The sequence below is a fragment of the Lactuca sativa genome, chromosome 5 (genome assembly GCF_002870075.4).
Source record: "Lactuca sativa cultivar Salinas chromosome 5, Lsat_Salinas_v11, whole genome shotgun sequence".
In the NCBI taxonomy this organism is placed as follows: Eukaryota; Viridiplantae; Streptophyta; class Magnoliopsida; order Asterales; family Asteraceae; genus Lactuca; species Lactuca sativa.
Window position 1 is genome coordinate 93,004,821 of NC_056627.2, and position 12,151 is coordinate 93,016,971.

Genomic DNA, 12,151 nt, shown 5'->3' on the forward strand with positions numbered 1-12,151 from the left:
GGGGGAAATGATTTCATGTATAGACTTCAAGAACAGATTTCACAGAAATCGATTTTTAGAAAATTAGAGAAAAATAAACCTGGTGCACCAAGGCGGTTCTTTTGCGGTCGTCAGCGTTGTCGAGGGTCGATACCATCACTGGCGACGATGGTGTTGTCGAAGAAGCGCTCGAAGATTGGTGTCAGCGTTCTGATCTTGGTGGTAGGAGTGAATATCAGAAGTTGTCCGAGGTCGAAGATAGGGGCGGCTACGTTGTACGAGGTCGACGATAGGAGGGGGTTGACGGAGTTGGTCGCCGATGGGAGGCCATGATCGGTGCTAGAGTTGGTCGAATGTGGGAAAAGACCAAAGGGATGAGGAAATGTGTATGAGGGCAAAAGAGGGAAGAACGCGTTCTTTTTTATTTAGATATATGTTGAAGTCTGAAAGTTTAAGAGGCTTCTAAAAGTTTAAGAGGCTTTAATTCATAGGCTATCAAACACTCTTAATCTGAATAATTAAGAGGTTGCCTCTTAATTTGTCAATTAAGAGCCTACCAAACAGCCCCTTAGTAGATATTTTCGAATGTTCTTAAATAGCATGTTAAAGTAGATAACAACAATATCAATTAAAACCGTAAAAACCTAAAATATTAAAATTTGGAATTTCAATATCAAATGTGATATCATGTATCCATTTTTGAATTGTTCATATATGAATCTGGATATAAGATTCAAGTCTTAAAAGAATCTCGCATATCCAAAATTCCGATCCTAACATGGCTTTATAAGAGAGTTCTACAAAAAGTTAAAAATAAAACAAACAAGATATATTAGAAGGGTGTTTAGTAATAAGTCAAAAACAAAGGTTTAAATTGACAAATAATATTCTTAAGGGACTCTATATTGCAAGTACCACGATTAGCTTACGGCGCAATTAACAAGCAAACTTGTAATCACAGATAGAGGGAGAGAGAGAGAGGAACCGTCGATGTGAAGATCAAACCGACAAACACTTTGAAAATCTCTGACCGCTGTAATCTCCGCCGTGTTCTTGCAAGTTTTTTTTTTCTTCCGGTGAAGTTCATCATTTGATGCCCTATTCTATCGTTAATCTTCGACGCTTGGCGGTGAGTGGTGGTGGTGGAGGAGGAAGAGGAGTGCCGGTGAAATTACAAGTAGTCGATTATTATTATGAGGAGAAACCAAAACAAGGCCAATAATGATAAACATGACAACAGCAATGGCTTAATTCCTAATTCGTTCAGATTCATTTCTTCATATATCAAGACCGTCTCTTCGAACGTCCGGTCCGCCGGAGCCTCCGTTTCTGGATCGGTTTCCGGTGATTCCTCCGATGAACTTCGGAAAGACCAGGTTTCATGATCGATTATTTAGTTGCTCGATTTCGCGTTTGCTTAAGAGTATTTTACTGTATTACGTAAGGATAAGGATTGATGTTCTTGCTACCGTTTTAATACTGGATTCTGAAATTAATCTCATGTGTATTTTTATCTACTTGGAGTATATATTGTAGAAATTATTACTTGGATTTTCTTCGGAAATGGAAATTGATATAAAGGCTGAGGAATCTAATTTAGCGATTAATGAGACACTTAATTTGGATTGGGGACTAGTGGATGAGATATTTGGATCTTTCCTTAAATATAGGGTTTATTTGTTTTGTGGTTCTGGAGATGCTGCTCTTTCTATGATAGCCACATAAACAACTGTGCGGTTTCACCCTTGGAACTACAGAATTGCTTGAATTGTTTACTACTGATATGAGTAGATATGGAACTTTTATACAATTGTGGGAGGTTTTGCACTTATGACAAAATTAAAGAGGATATAGACAAAAATTTCACTAGTTTCTGCTACAATTTAAAATGGAAAGTGAACTTACAACCTATACCTGAAAGTGAGAAAAAGCAGCTGAGGTGACAAAGGTGATTGCTTCTTTGCAGATGAGGAAGTATTAGAAAGTCAAAGCGAGTTCGATAGTCAAAACATGCATTTTGTGTGTACTGTGTACTTTGTTGTGGGTCCAAATAGAATTCTAGGCTTCTAGCATGCTTAGATAAAACATAATTCTCTATGCTTATGGACTTAAAAAGAAATTACTTCAATGAGATGTTTTAGATTTGACTTGCTAGACATAATGCTTATGGAATGAGTGCTACTTTTGTGAATTATCATTTCAGCATTAAAATCTTTAGGGTTAGTTTAAAAATAGTCCATAAGATAGCCCCCATGATGAATTCTCATGTGTTCTCTTTCCATGTTTTGCAATTTGGGTATTGTACTTATAAACTAAATAGGTTATATTGTGTTAATCAATAAGAAACTGTTGTGCAATTATGATCTTGTATGTGATCATGTTAACACATTTAACACATGTATTTAAATGATAAAAATCTATTGCTTATCAATAAAAGTCCCTTCCTTTGCACTATCACCACTAAACTTTTGTTTAATCGCTCTGTGATTTTTTAGGTTGTTACAAAATATGCTGCGTGTATAAGTTTGTATTTATAAATTATAAATGATAATAATCAGTCAAGATTATATTTTCTTGAACAGGTACTATGGTGTTGCTTTGATAGATTAGAGCTTAATCCATCAACAATCAAGAATGTCCTTCTACTAGGTTACTCAAATGGTTTTCAAGTTCTTGATGTGGATGATGGTTGTAATTTTAGTGAACTAGTTTCGACCCGTGATGATCCAGTCACATTTCTACAAATACAGCCTACCCCTAAAGAAGCAACAACAAGTGATGCCCATGAAGGATTCAAAATGTCACACCCCTTGTTATTGGTTGTTGCGAGTGAAGAAGCTAGGGTTTCAGGTATATCACACAATGAAAGAGATGAATCCCAGATGGATAATTCCATGTATTCTCCTAGAGCTGTGAGATTCTACTCATTAAGGTCACATAATTATGTTCATGTGTTGAGGTTTCGGTCAACTGTGTATATGGTTAGATGCAGTCCAAGGATAGTAGCTGTAGGTCTCACTTCACAAGTAAGCATCCATTATCCATTTACATTTACATTCACTCTTATTTTTATCTTTCCTTGAATTTTTAAGGGGTTAAATGCAAGAATATATATATATATATATATATATATATATATATATATATATATATATATATATATAGGTATCTACCAAATTATAGTTTTTTCTTATTTGGACATTATACATTGGAAAATTTAACCCAGTTAGTTATACTTATAGCAGTGAAAATTGCTTTGTGTTTGGATATAGTTGGGTAGATTTTTTATGTTGAATCTTTTGTGGTGTTTGGTATGATGGGATCATGGGATAAAGGAAGGAATGGAATAGTCCATGATTCGTTACGTAGCAATGAAAAGAACCTGTTTCTTTTGCACATCGGAATGGAATGAACCATTGTTGAAGGAAGGAGATTCCTTCCATTTTGTTAATTTTCATTCCTTATTATCATGGGTATTTTTTTATCCCATATAATATAAAAAATTTGTATTTACATATAATATAAAAAATTCGTATTTACATATAATATAAAAAATTCGTATGAAATTTCATTCCATACCAAACATTATCATGGAATGTAATAACTCATTCCATTCCTTTATCTTTCCATTCCATCCAACTAAACAGACCCTTACTAATAATATCTTTGTTTTCTTATTCCATTTGTGAAATTTATGTTTAATTCAGTTCCCAACTTAATAGTTGTCGAGCTTCACTTTTTATTCATCAAGGAATGAATCATACTAAAAATGTTTTTTTTTTCTTAGTTTTGAAAAGGAATGTTATCGAACAATTAACCATGTTTTTTTTTCATGGCAGATATATTGCTTTGATGCAGTTACACTGGAAAACAAATTTAGTGTGCTCACATATCCAATATCACAATTAGGAGGACAAGGAGTCTCTGGAATCAATATTGGATATGGGCCAATGGCTGTGGGGCCCAGGTGGTTAGCATATTCTTCCAACAACCCATTATTATCAAACACAGGGCGATTAAGTCCTCAAAATCTAAGCCCTTCGCCAGGTGTCAGTCCCTCAACCTCACCTGGCAGTGGAAGTTTAATGGCTAGATATGCCATGGAATCCAGCAAGCAGTTTGCTAGTGGACTTATTAATCTTGGAGATATGAGTTACAGAACTTTCTCTAAATATTGCCATGACCTTCTTCCTGATGCTACTAGAGCTGTGCCTCATTCTACTGAAAATGCTAATGCTGGAATGGTAAGATTTTTGATAATCTTTTAATTTTATTGCAAACATTTAAAAGGAAATAAACTTATAATTATTTAATTATCCTTTCTCTTTATTGTTTTGAATCATATCTAAAAATTATCTGTGCAGGTTGTGATTAAAGATTTTGTATCAAGAGCTGTTGTTTCACAATTTAGGGCCCACACAAGTCCTATCTCTGCACTATGTTTTGATCCGAGTGGGACCCTTTTGGTCACTGCATCTGTTCATGGGAATAATATCAATATTTTCCGGATTCTTCCATCATCTTCACATAACGAATCAGGCAACCGAAACTTTGATTGGAATTCTGCTCATGTTCATCTTTATAAACTCCATCGTGGCATGACTTCTGCTGTTCGTTTCTTTCTACTTTCTCTCTCCTTTTCATTCTTGTTTTATTTTCTTTTCTATATATAAAAAACTAATTATGTGGCTTAGATGCTTAGTGGCTGTTATGTTATCTACTTTCTCTCTCCCATGAAAGTGGTTTGATCACTTTCATGGGATCCTCATATTTGAAAAAGTGAATGTGCTTGTTATCTACTCAAGCTCATCAAAACGACGTAGTTTTGAGTAAAAGTACACTCTACTGATTTAGTGGACACCAGTGTCAAAACGACTCAAAACGACCTAATTTTTGTCACAAGTGGTTTAATGGAAAAAAGTTCTAGAGGGTGGTTTTTGTCCTCAAAACTACGTCGTTCTGAGTGGTTCATAAATAGGCTTAGATGCATATAACAACCACATATTCACTTCCCATAGTTTTGTGTAAAAAATCACCCTTTTGATTGTGTCGTTTTGAGTGGCTTTGCACCTAAGCTTATATATATATATATATATATATATATATATATATATATATATATATATATATAAATCCAGCTTATTGATTATTTGGTAAGTATGGTTTTCTGTTGATTTAACAGGTGATACAAGACATATGTTTTAGTAACTATAGTCAATGGATAGCTGTAGTTTCATCAAGGGGCACATGCCATATCTTTCTATTATCTCCTTTTGGTGGTGAAACCGGTATTCAATTACAAAACTCCAACAAAACCAAACTCTCACCTTTTGTATCACAACCATGGTGGTCGACCTCCTCTTTCACAAAAGACCAATCATCCCCACCCCCACCCCCCATCACCCTATCAGTAGTTAGCAGAATAAAAAACGTTAATTTCGGGTGGATTAACACCGCCGGAAAGGCGGCTGTCCCGCCAGGTGTCATTGCCGCCTGTTTCCATTCTTCCGTACGCCGGAATCATCCGGAACCTTCTGTTTCTAAAGCTGATGTATTAGAGCATTTGTTGGTGTATACGCCATCTGGGTATGTGATTCAGTATGAGTTGTTGCCTTCTCTAGGAAGGGAGCAAGGGGAATCCAGTGGTTCCCCTCAAGATGAGGAGTTGAGGGTCAAAGTTGAACCCGTTCAGTGGTGGGATGTTTGCCGGAGAACGGATTGGCCGGAAAAAGAGGAGTTTATTGGTATTGGTGGTGGTGGTGGTGGGGGAAGACATGGTTTGGTGGAGGCTGCGATGGCTAATTCTGATGATGAAGATGGTGGTGTTGTGGAGAAAGATTTGAGTAAACTAAAAGAGAGATCGCGGTGGTATCTTTCGCATGCTGAGGTGCAAATGAGATCCGGGAGAGTTCCTGTTTGGCAAAAGTCGAAGGTGAGAAGGGTATTTTAGTCATTTTGCATCCCACCTTCTTTCTTTCTTGTGTGGGACAAAAATTGCAATTTTTGTCTCGTTGAGACTTCAATCCAAGTCCAAGGTGCTTACTGATGATGAGGAGAGGGTATTTATGTCTTTTTTCACAGATGTATGTTGGCATTTTTCAAGAATGCTTATGATCTGATTATGATATGCACAGATATATTTCTATGCAATGGCCCCACAGTCTCATGATGATGGTCATGGTGGGGAGGTTGATATTGAAACAATCCCAGTGCATGAGATTGAAGTTAGGGAGAAAGATTTGCTGCCTGTTTTCGATAGCTCTTGTGTGGTTCATCCTGGTTGGACTGATAACCGGTAGTCTCACTCACATCAACCCTAACCCCTCTTCCATTCATTTTTTTTCTTTAATTTCATCCTAATATGGGTATTTACGTCTTTTAATCTTTTCATGCATCTCTCTGTGCTAAAGACGCAGATGCACTATTCATCCTCGTAATTTTTTGTCATGTGTTGACAAGTAATTGTTTTTTTATTTTATTTGAAGAGTGTTTGGTGCTGGTAGATATTCTGCTTTGTCTTCCCATGGTGGTAGCAGCAATGAAAAGTTTCCTCAAGATTCCATTGTCTCTCATGGTAAAGATCGTTTGGTTTAATTTTTTATTTATTTTCTACTACTTTTTTTTATTTAAAATATACATAGTTAAAATTATACATTTCTATTTGTATCAGTATATATAAAATTAATGTAAAAGTAAAGGGAAAAATGGAATTGAATTCCTTCCACCCTCCCTAGCCCTAGGAATGCTGAAATCCATCAAACATGGGATTTGAATTCCATCCATCAGGCAACCAAACACACCATGGAATGGAATCTAAAGATCCCAGCGGAATCCACAGGAGTTGGAATCTAAAATTCCATTTTGAGGCATGTTTGGTTGTGATGAGGAATTGAAACAGAGTAAACAAACAATGGATGATTGATAAAGAAAACTGGAATTGATATTGATGATTGAATGACACCAGATAGAGAATACAATCTCCTGATAGGATGATTGCCCAGGGTTGAATCCCTCTCTCAAAGGCCTAGCCAATGAGCCAATCTCACTCTAGAGACTAACACCAATCTAAGATATTTCTGACTGACTAACAATGCAATCCTACCCTCTATTTATAAGCAAACCTCTAACAAACTCTATTTAGGAATTACCCTTTTACCCCTTTAAGTATTTAACTATCTAATTCCTATCACTACTTCCCCCTTCAACAAAGTCTTGACCTCAAGACTTGCTGCCAAGGAGATGTTAACTTCTTATAATACACAACATGCGCCCCTGATTTGTCCTTGCCGATGTTTCCTCCTTTGTAGCCTCTTCAGTCGGTCGCCCTTTCCACCAAGTTAACCACCCGTCAACTTGTTCCCATAGATGAATGATCAAACAGGAAACAAGAAAAATGATGGGAATCCTCCATTTCGAAGCACTTAATTTCGGTTCTGATAGCAAAATCTGTGCAAAGAAATATCTCATTGCTTTTTTAAGCCTTAAAAAATTCAGCAAGTGCATCTTGAAGAAGGAAGAGAAGTCCAGCTTGTACATTATAGCTCTCACTTTCTCCATATTTTGAACAGGTCCCTTAGCAATTATGTCTTGATGATTGTGCATGGAAACAAACATTAATAGGAATTTGTCTATGAAGGATAACCCATAAGGAAGAGAGGTCGGAGACATTGGAAGAGTATGCAACCCTTGAAGATTTCTTTTTACTCCATTGTATACGAATTGCCTTTCCAAATTGTCCCAATAGTGAATCACTGTGCCTAACAACTTGAGCCCTATCACCTTCACTGTTATGTCCAGCTGACCCGTATCAAAGATCAACCCTTCAATCCTGAATTCTGAAGTGCCTACTCCTATTATTATCTTGCTAAAATGGTTGTTACCCTTCCCCATTTTACTGTTGATGTCAATCTGAAATTATTCCCTCCACCTTGAAATCCTTCCCCCTAAAGATGAATCAAATGTCACCCCAACCAATTCCAAGGCTATACTATACATAACTTTGTAGGATATGGAAAATTTGCAAGTTCATCTAGAGACTAACACCAATCTAAGATATTTCGGACTGACTAACAATGCAATCCTACCCTTTATTTATTAGCAAACCTCTAACAAACTCTATTTTGGAATTACCCTTTTACCCCTTTAAGCATTTTAACTATCTAATTCCTATCAGGTTGCCAAACCAATGGAATTAAACTCCTGGAGTCTCCTTCAAACTCCATGATGGAAGGATTTCATCATTCCTATTCCATTCTTCATCTTTTCATAAGAAAAAGACCAAAGTGCCCTCAGAAACCCGTTGCCTATTTATCAAAATGTTATATACACTATATTGATAAGTTTAATTCAAGATATAGTGTTTTTTTAGCCAAAAATTACAGAAATGGTCCCTCTTTAACAAAACTACAGAAACAATCCCTGCCCTAGACAAAATTACAGAAATGATCCCTCTGTAGGAAATAGATGAAATTACAGAAATGATCCCTGTGTAAGATAAGTTACAGAAATGGTCCCTGTGTAAAAAGTTATAGAAACAATCCCTGCCTAAGACAAAATTACAGAAATGATCCCTGTGTAAGATAAAGTTACAGAAATGGTCCCTGTGCAACAAAGTTATATTAATAGTCCCTGTATAACACAAAATTACAGAAATGGCCCCTTTAACTTACAAACAAACTAAATAAACATGAAACAAGTAAACAACAAATGCATGTGATTGAATTTCATTCTGTTTCTTTCCAAACAAACACGTGACACATTACAATTCCTTTGACAGATCCCATTAATTAATTCCTTTAAATGTAATTCTCACCCAACACTGTTTTTTATTTTCTATTTTTGTTTATTCTCTCAGGCTCATCACTAGAAGCAACAGAAGCACAGATTGCATCTTACCCTATTCTCGCTTCAACTGTAAATAATAAAGACAGCATGAATAGGCTAACTTGTTACCCTCCTGTTGATGATGAAATCATGAATTCTCCATCTCCAGTTGACCACTCAATCCCACCCGACCTAACCGTGGCTCGCGGGGTCAAGTCCTTGGAAAGCGTGGTCACTAGCGATGGTTCCAACCGTTCCGACTCAAGCATGAACAACACTGTTAATGGATACGGACACGATTTCCAAGAAGAATACTGCAACCCTTCAACTCAGGAAAAAAGAGAAATTAATGAAGTTGATGGAAAAAATGGTCTCCATCAGAGGAATAAATCCGAGGAAGATGGTGATGATGATATGCTTGGTGGGGTGTTTGCTTTCTCTGAAGAAGGTCAGTAGTACTTCTATCCTTTCCATAATTGGTGGTTGCATTGTTACATAAAAAAAAAAAAAAAGAAAAAAAAAGCTGAAATGTCGATTGATTAATGAATGCAGTTTAATAATAAATGATTGCAGGTTGATGATGGTGAAATGAATGTGGGTTTGATGGTTGTGTAACTAATTACTGATTTGATTTGAGAGGTGAAACTTTGGGTGTTGTTTCTTGTTGGGCAACAATTCTTGGTTTTCTCTGTTTCTAATTCTTCTGTACATGATGTATAGTTGGGTATCATTCCATATCTCTTTTAAAAGTAAAAAAGAAAACTTGACATTCTTGTGTACATGATGTATAAATTGCATTCCTATATGAAACTTTGGATGTTTTGGTGTAATGTAAATAGTGTAATACAAAGTTTATTAGTTCAATATTCTTTATTAATAGCTTATTCAAAACAACTTATTTCTTATTTTATCCATAAAAAGATTATCGGACATAAGAAAAGTAGATTATATTAATGTTATACAAAAACTTATAATATATATTAGATATTATAAAAGTAAAGTTATAAGGTATGGACTATATTAGATAGTATCAAAATATAATTTCATGGATTTTTATGTTATTTGATAATTCGGTTAATGCCCAAAATATGACTAAAAATGTAAATTTCAACATATTTTTATTTTTTTCTCATAATTATTTTAACCACTTAAATGCATTTTTGCGCAAAAAGGTTACGCATAGTATACTTATAAATGAAGTATTTTTTTTTTACCACATTCATTTGAAACTCTCATGTATTTTTCCTTTCACCACATTAATTTGAAACTCTAATGACTTTTCAATTTTTTTATAAGGATTATAAGTTGGTTAATAAGATTAAATAAATATCAAACTTAAAATATAATCATATATAAACTAAATTTTAATATTAAAAGAATATCTTTAATTCTACTTATAAAGTTATGTTTTTTTAATATTTAAAATATTATACATAATTTATTAGTTTTAATATATTGTTAGATATCATTTTAAAGCTACAACATTTGAATAATTTGTATGTAATACTTTAATTATAAATTTGAATATAACATTACATGATTAACTTAAATATAAATTTTAGTTTAACTTAAACAACCCAAAACGTATTTGGTAAATAGGTGTTTTTTTTTTTTTTTTTTTTTTTTTTTTTTTTTTTTAATAATGATTGTAAGTTGATTAATAAGGTTAAATAAATATCAAACATAAAGTGTAATCATAAATAAACTAAATTACAATATTAAAATAATATCTTTACTTCTACTTATAAAGTTATGTCTTTAACTTTTAACATATTATACTTAATTTATTAGATTTAATATGTTGTTTATGTAAACCACTATCAGTTTAAAGCTACAAAATTGAACTGTTTGAACAAAATACTTAAATTGTTAATATAAATATAACATCACAGTATCAACTTAAATATAAATTTCAGTTTCACTTAAAAAACCCAATGAATATTTTGTGAATAATTAAAAGTGATAAATTGTAGTGCTAAATGAAAAAACTAAATTATAATCTCAATTTAACTAAAATATTTCTTAAATGTATTTTTATAGTCGTTAAAAGTCTTCATATAAGTAGCTTAAAATAACTTACAATAAGAATAGTTAAAAATAACTCTATATAAATGATTATATTGTTACCTTTAAAATAAAAAAATAATGGTTGATGTTTTAAATAATTATAATGATAGAAATTAAAACGTCAAAGGAATAAATTTTAACAAATTAATTAACAATAACAACTATAAATAACATTAATATATTATCTCAATTTAGTATACAAATTATTATATCAAATTTAACAATAACGTTATTGTTATATTAAAAAAACATACGTTTGTAAAAGATTTCAACTATATAGGTGTCTCAGCGCAATGCGCGGACATTCGTCTAGTCATTATCATTATCATTATATACTTATAAAACTTGCATTTTTTCTTGAACCACATTCATTTGAAACTCCCATGCATTTTTTCCTTTCACCACATTCATTTGAAACTCCCATGACTTTTTAATTTCTTTCTAATAATTATTATAAGTTGGTTAATAAGGTTAAATAAATATCAAACCTAAAGTGTAATCATATATAAACTAAATTTCAATATTAAAAAAATATATTTTCTTCTACTTATAAAGTTTGTTTTAACTTTTAACATATTATACTTAATGTATTAAGTCTAATATGTTGTATGTAAACCATTATCATTTTAAAGCTACAACTTTTGATCAATTTGTATAAAATACTTAAATTGTTAATTAAAATATAACCTTACAGGATCAACTTAAATATAAAATTTAGTTCAACTTAAACAACCCAAAGAATATTTTGTAAATAGTTAAAAGTGATTAATTGTAGTGCCTTTCTAATAATGATTATAAATTGGTTAATAAGGTTAAATAAGTATCAAACCTAAAGTGTAATAAAAAATAAACCAAATTTCAATATTAAAATAATATTTTTACTTCTACTTATAAAGTTATGTCTTTAGCTTTTAACATATTATACTTAATTTATTAGATTTAATATGTTGTTGTATGTAAACCATTATCAGTTTAAAGCTACAACTTTTGAACTGTATGAACAAAATACTTAAATTGTTAATTTAAATATAACATTTCATGATCAATTTCAATATAAATTTCAGTTCCACTTAAAAAAACCCAAAGAATATTTTGTGAATAGTGAAAAGTGATAAATTGTAGTGCTAAATACAAAAACTAAATTATAATATCAATTCACTAAAATATTTCCTAAAGATATTTTTATAATCGTTAAAAGTTTTAAAAAAAAGTAGCTTAAAATAACTTACAATAAAAATAGTTATAAATAACTCTATGTAAATGATTATATTGTTACCTTTAA

General features: G+C 32.6%; 1 protein-coding gene across 1 annotated transcript; it reads left to right on the top strand.

Annotated features, from left to right (window-relative positions):
- The first annotated feature begins 967 nt into the window (after positions 1-967).
- LOC111894514 (autophagy-related protein 18h) lies at positions 968-9,666 on the top strand. The gene is made up of 9 exons (XM_052764249.1): positions 968-1,355; positions 2,562-3,005; positions 3,819-4,223; positions 4,344-4,589; positions 5,162-5,911; positions 6,114-6,274; positions 6,465-6,553; positions 8,834-9,250; positions 9,376-9,666. Exons 1-9 carry the CDS (start codon positions 1,173-1,175, stop codon positions 9,378-9,380), a joined length of 2,700 nt encoding a protein of 899 aa, XP_052620209.1. The 5' UTR covers positions 968-1,172; the 3' UTR covers positions 9,381-9,666.
- Positions 9,667-12,151: the final 2,485 nt, after the last annotated feature.